The following is a 6,557-nucleotide window of genomic DNA, read 5'->3' on the forward strand; positions in this document are numbered from 1 at the left end:
TAGGTTTATCTCTTCCTGAGGAAAAAAAATAAAGAACTTAACGTTACTTGAAATTGAACGTTATTTACTACATAATAACTCAAGCCTATCTCGGTTTCCCTTTATGCCTTACCCCGATAGTAAATCAATAACTTTAGCAGGCAATCGTTTAATAGCCGACGAGCTTTCATACGATGTAAGTCATGTTGCTGCTGAATTTAATAATCATTTAACCAGTCTGACCAATGAGTAGCGTTTAGTTTTTGATGAGATAATGCAAGTCGTTGATTGTGGTAATGGTGGTCTGTTCTTTGTTTATGGTTATAGAGGGACTGGTAAAACGTTTTTGTGGAAGACGTTATCTGCATCCATCAGATGTAAAGGAGATATTGTATTAAACGTTGCATCAAGTGGAATTGCTTCTCTTTTGTTATTTGGTGGACGGACTGCACATTCAAGATTTCATATTCCTTTAAATTTAACAGAAGACTCATGTGTCATATTAAACCAGATGATCAGGTTGCGGATTTGTTAAGAAAAACGAAGTTGATAATTTGGGATGAAGCACCGATGATTCACAGACATGCTTTTGAAGCACTTGATCGAACAATGAAAGATATCTTCAAATCTGATGATTCAGTAAATTCGGATATGAGTTTTGGAGGTAAAGTTATGGTGTTGGGTGGTGATTTTAGACAAATACTTCCCGTTAAACCAAATGGTAGTAGATGAGAAATCGTTAACGCGTCAATCATTTCGTCCTTATATTTGGAGTACTTGCAAGGTCCTTACCTTAACGAAAAACATGTGGTTAACTGTGGGAGCCAACACATCTGAAATAGAAGAGATGAAAGCTTTTGCAAATTGGTTGCTTCAGTTGGGCGAGGGAAAGATTGGTGATAGTGATGATTGTGAGGTCGTTATAGACAATCCTGATGATCTTTTGATTAACTACTCGGTGGATCCTATGTCAGACTTTATCGACTTTGTATACCCTTCACTTCCATAACTATACAAGAATAAAAATTACTTTGCTGAATGAGCTATACTGACACCAACAAATGAAGTTGTACAAGAAATAAATGTAAGATTGCTTGCTTTGTTTCCTGGTGAAGAAGTCGAGTATTTGAGCTCTGATAGTGTTTGTCAAACTGACAAAGCAAAGGATTCATCACATTGTAAACTATATTCTCCTGATGTTCTTAATGGTCTTAAGATATCCGGTTTGCCTAATCATCGATTAGTCCTTAAAGTCGGTGTCCTTATAATATTGCTTCGAAATATTGATCAATAAAATGGTTTATGCAACGGTACAAGATGACGCATTACTAAACTTTACAAACGTGTTATAGAAGCTGAGATTATATCCGGATGAGACGTAGGGACAAAAACTTATATTCTACGAATCAGTTTGACACCATCAGATAAAAGAATTCCTATTAAATTTCAACGACGAGAGTTCCCTTTATCTGTATGTTTCACAATTGCTATAAACAAAAGTCAAGGACAATCTCTATCAAGGGTTGGATTGTATCTCAAATATCCAGTTTTCTCACATTGTGAACTTTATGTTGCATTATCAAGAGTCAAAAGCAAAGACAGTGTAAACACCAAATGACACGATATCCTAAAGATATAAAATAACAAAATTCTAAACGACCAACAATTCAAACAAAACTAGAAAATTAATTCCTATAATTTGGGTTACAATTAAGTTTATTAGAGTAGCTCATTAGCTTTATTTTCATAGAAGATATTGGTATATGTTTGTAACAACAAAATTAAGATTCAATTTGTGTTTGTAAATTACTTCTTACAGTTTTGATAGACGTACCGATTTAAGTGCGAGTCAAATATGTTTTTAGCTCAAAAACCAACATCCACTGTTTTGACTTCCGAAATAAATTTCATGATTCTTTTGTTTCTATTTTAAGAGTAACATCCTTATTCAAAAGAGATGTTGTAGTTAATTTGTTATTATTATTTTTTTACTTAAAATAAACAATATCTTAAAATATATCTTAGAATTTAATATGAAAATAAAATTATTTATTATTAATATTATCAAAACAGCACGACTTTAAATTTTTATTTAATTAACAAAAAATTTTCACTTTAGTTTTAAACAAGTTAAATTTTTAAACACATGGTTTTGGTCACCTTCTTCCTCATGTAACGCTAAAAACCCATCTTTTCATATTTACGATTTGTGTACATGAGACCCAAGCTTAGTATGTCTTGGTTAAGACAAATAACTGTTGGGTTAATCGGTTTGTATACGGGTTACAGGTTGACACGTTATCGGGTCACGAGTCAAATGATTTGAATGAGTCATCCGGGTTGTTCCTTTCAGCATAAGCTAATATTGAATAAAGGAGTTATACCCATAATTTAGAATTTGCACGTTAGTGTGAAATGGTCAAGTTTGACCGAGTTTCATGCAAATGGACGTTGGATGGAAGTGAACGTGCAGTCATTGTTTTTTAGCATGTGTTCATTTTTAATTATAAATAGTAGTAGTTTTTCTTTGTTTCAGTAACTCTTTTGTAATTCTTTAAATGATCAATATACAATGAGTATCGTGAGTATTGTGTGTGTGAGTTTGTATTAGCCAATGCCTGAACCAACAATTGGTATCAGAGCGAAGGTTAAACAAGGGCCGTTTTGAGAGTCGACCGTCGGAAGTGTTGTTCGCCTTCGGGTGTGGGCTGCCATTGCAGCGGAATCTTAGGTGGGTCGACAATCACAGGCTTTGGCTACTGATTCGGGTTGGAAATAAGGGGTGTTACTACACACATAACACGAGGGATCGTTATACAGCAGAAGGCGGAGACCGGGAGGTGGTTCGTGTCAGTCGTTATAGTGCGGAGAGTACCGGTTAGGATGACAGGGGTGACGGGTGAACACTAGTGTGTCTCGTGGCTGTTAGCTGTTATCAAAGTGGAAGAAATGGACTCCAACGATCAGAGGTTACTGGTGTGCAGTGATCAGAGGTGACAGATTAGCAGTGATCGGAGAAACCTAGGTGATCGCAGGTTAGCGGTTTCGAGGGTTGATGTTCTAGGGGATCAAAAGGGTAGCGGAGACGAGTCGTGATTTAGGCCAAATCAGCGGGCTTGTTAACCCAGTTTTGTTGATCAAAGAACGAAGAAGGGATTGAGTTTTTATTTTTCGGGTACTCTTTCTCGCTGAGGAGAAGAATCGCAAGGAGGCGTAGAATTCTTATGGCAGAACAACCAACGGGTATAGCGCGGTAGAAACGAAACAGCGGGGTGGCTGAGATTTCGTTTAGCGACTCGAAGACGGTGCAGCGGGTGGCTAGCGTCTAGTTGGTGGTTGATACTCAAGTGGTGCTTATCAAGGAATGGTTTGACAGAATAGTGAAATCACAATCAGAGACGACTTTGGACGTGGTCGAGGTGAACACCGGGGTGTCCAGGATAGGTCGAGTTATTGGAAGGCTTTGGGCGTGACCGTAGTTGAAGTCGGGTGTCCGATAGAAGTCGAGATGGTTCGAGAGGAGACGGTGACTCAAGTGTCGTGAACGAGTGGGTGATTGTTGGGTTAATCGGTTCGTATACGGGTCACAGGTCGACATGTTATCGGGTCACGAGTCAAATGGTTCGAATGGGTCATCCGGGTTGTTCCTTTCAGCATATGCTAATATTGAATAAAGTATTTATACCCATAATTTAGAATCTACACGTTAGTGTGAAATGGTCAAGTTTGACCGAGTTTCATGCAAATGGATGTTGGATGGAAGTGAACGTGCAGTCATTGTTTTTTAGCATGTGTTCATTTTTAATTATAAATAGTAGTAGTTTTTCTTTGTTTCAGTAACCCTTTTGTAATTCTTTAAAAGATCAATACACAAAGAGTATCGTGAGTATTGTGTGTGTGAGTTTGTAATAGCCAAGGCCTGAACCAACAAGAACATGAACAATGGATGTTGTTTAATTACAAACAGAAATAATTTCTTTGCTTTGGTTAATGGCTTCAACTGAACAAGAACCCATAACTTTGGCTATCAAAAGTTCAGAACCCGCTAGTTTTAGTTACATTAGTTATGTAAAATCAAGAAAAATATATTAGCCTTTAATTTTTTTCATCCCCTAGAGATCGTATTTTCTAGTAACCAGAATAGTACAATATATTCATATGCACCTTCTCTAGTGTCTAGAATGTAACAAAGCAACCCATATCACTTTAGTTTAGTGTGTTAGGACAAGTAGGGTATCATAAACATTACCTCGAATGGTGGTTGTTTCGATATTGGTGGATTACCGGAAAGCTTGCAGCAGCGGCAAGGTGTACGGTCGTCGAAAAGCTCCACGAAACAGAGGTTTGCGGTGTTGATCTTGCGAGTTTGGCGGAGTTCTTAAATATTCCGATGAAGCTCCAGTTAAACGCAGGTGCGAAACGTGGAATAATTTGAGGTGAATCAGGTTCGTTTTGATCGGTGAAGCGTGTATATAAAACAACACTGAACCGATAGTTTAGGAACAAATCACGGTTTTTGAGTCGGTTTCACATGGATTCCAAAAATAACCGATATGGTCCGATAATAGGTGATTTGGACCGACTTTGATGCGTGAAAATGGTTCGATAAGGAGTCCAGCTTCAAGATTTGTATAAGGGAATGAGATTTCGGTAGTATTAATGAGATTTGAGAGGATCTTTAGATGCGAAACCTTCGACGAAGGACAATCTTTGTTCTTTTTTTTTTTTTTTTTTTTTTTTACAATTTTTCTTTGATTTACACACTTTTGGTCCCTAGATTATTGTGTAATTCTAAATCTTGACTCAAACTTTGATTAACTCTCAAACAACGTTTTGAAAATAGCACATTTGGTCCTTCCACTTTATAACTTAAACTTATATCAACTTAGTTAGATTAGATGTTTATTTTACTAGAGTTAATCATATTAACTTGGTTTTATTTTATAATTAATTCTATAATCCTTACATAATTATATATTTAGTTTAAATATAATTATTTAATGGAATAAACAATTAAGTAAATAACTAAATAAATTAATAAATAAACAGATTAATTTCTTCATCGATGGTATATTCCGCGGATTTTTTTTTGGTGTACAATGGTTAGAATCTGATTTTTCTTAAAACGGGTCGGATTCTTTTTCTAGTACCCGTTTTGGCGGATGTTACAACTTGGGACCTTTTAGGCAGCAAATAAGGGAGGTTTTTGGACCTCTATCTTCTGGAAATAAGCCACAACATAAGCCCCATAGCATGAGTTTAGTTGGCGACAAAGTATGGTACAAGATTCCATAAGATAAACAATGAAGAATGAACAATGAAAGTTTGTAAAAGTCTTATGAAAACAAAAAATAATTTGGACATCAATTATGGAGTTGTACCACCTTGTTACACCATGGTGAACATTGGGTATCAATCCTTGATGTTATCCAAGAGGTTTGAAGCAAGAATTCATGAAGAAGAGAAATAAAAGTGAGTTGGAAGCTCACTTTTGGACTTGAAGATATTCTGCCCTAATGTTGCAAATTCGGTAACTTGAGAGTGTTTTGAGAGTGATTATAGTGTAGGAAAAGTGAAATGAAGATGTGGGATGCTTGGTTATATAGTGGTTGATTATGGTTTGTGTTTTAATGAAGATTAAAGGTGATTGGAGGTGAATGGTGGTGAGAAAAATGACCAACCCGGATGGGAAGAACAACTTTTTACTGATTATGCCTCCTCGCGGCGCACAGAGAGGGAGGCATGGGTGGCCACGCGACGGGTGCCCCATTATTTCGAAACTTATTGATTTTTGTTCAAGTTTGGCCCATGTACCTGCTTGTTATGTTATTTTATGCTACAAACTTGTATTTTAACATGTTTTTAAGTATAGGAAGTGTATGTGTGTATGTATGTGATAGTTGTTGTGCATGCATGATTGATAATTCTAATTTATAACAAGTCTCGGTTTTTGTATGTAAAAACGTATTTGACGATTGATTGCGTATAACATAAGTATGATTCCAATAAGATTGATAAAAATATGAAATTTCCATTATGATTGTAGTCTTGGATTACAAGATTGGAATTGAAAAACGAATAAAATATGAATACAAGTTTCTAAATATAGAAAGTACAAAATGCGAGACGTTACAAAATTTACATGTACTTATCCTATTGCTTCCTTTGTTTCACATGAGAAATTATCTATAGCTTCTCGTTCACTTGTTGCCACTGTCGATTTGATTCATCTTCCTAATACAGTAGGTGAAGCTTTTACCCACTCTGGATGGCGTAATGCTATGGTTGAGGAAATGAAAGCCCTCGAGCAGAATAATACATGGATTTTAGTAGATTTACCTGTCGGCAAAAAGGCAAGTAGATGTAAATGTGTATTCACTGGTAAGGTTAATCCAAATGGCTCTCTTGCTTGGTTAAAGGCTCATCTAGTTGTAAAAGGTTATGCTGAGACTTACGGGATGGATTATTCTGAGACATTTTCTCTGGTTGCTAAGTTAGCATCCATTCGTATATATATCTTGTTGGGTGGCATGTATAACTGGTGGTTGTATCAACTTGATATAAAAAATGCATTCTAA

General features: G+C 36.2%; 1 protein-coding gene across 1 annotated transcript; it reads left to right on the forward strand.

Moving 5' to 3' along the window:
• The first annotated feature begins 253 nt into the window (after positions 1-253).
• LOC110881618 (ATP-dependent DNA helicase PIF1-like) lies at positions 254-711 on the forward strand. The gene is made up of 2 exons (XM_022129823.1): positions 254-408; positions 465-711. The coding sequence occupies exons 1-2, from the start codon at positions 254-256 to the stop codon at positions 709-711; spliced, it is 402 nt and encodes a 133-aa protein (XP_021985515.1).
• The last annotated feature ends 5,846 nt before the right edge of the window (positions 712-6,557 follow it).

This window comes from Helianthus annuus, chromosome 10, assembly GCF_002127325.2.
Source record: "Helianthus annuus cultivar XRQ/B chromosome 10, HanXRQr2.0-SUNRISE, whole genome shotgun sequence".
Lineage (NCBI taxonomy): Eukaryota > Viridiplantae > Streptophyta > Magnoliopsida > Asterales > Asteraceae > Helianthus > Helianthus annuus.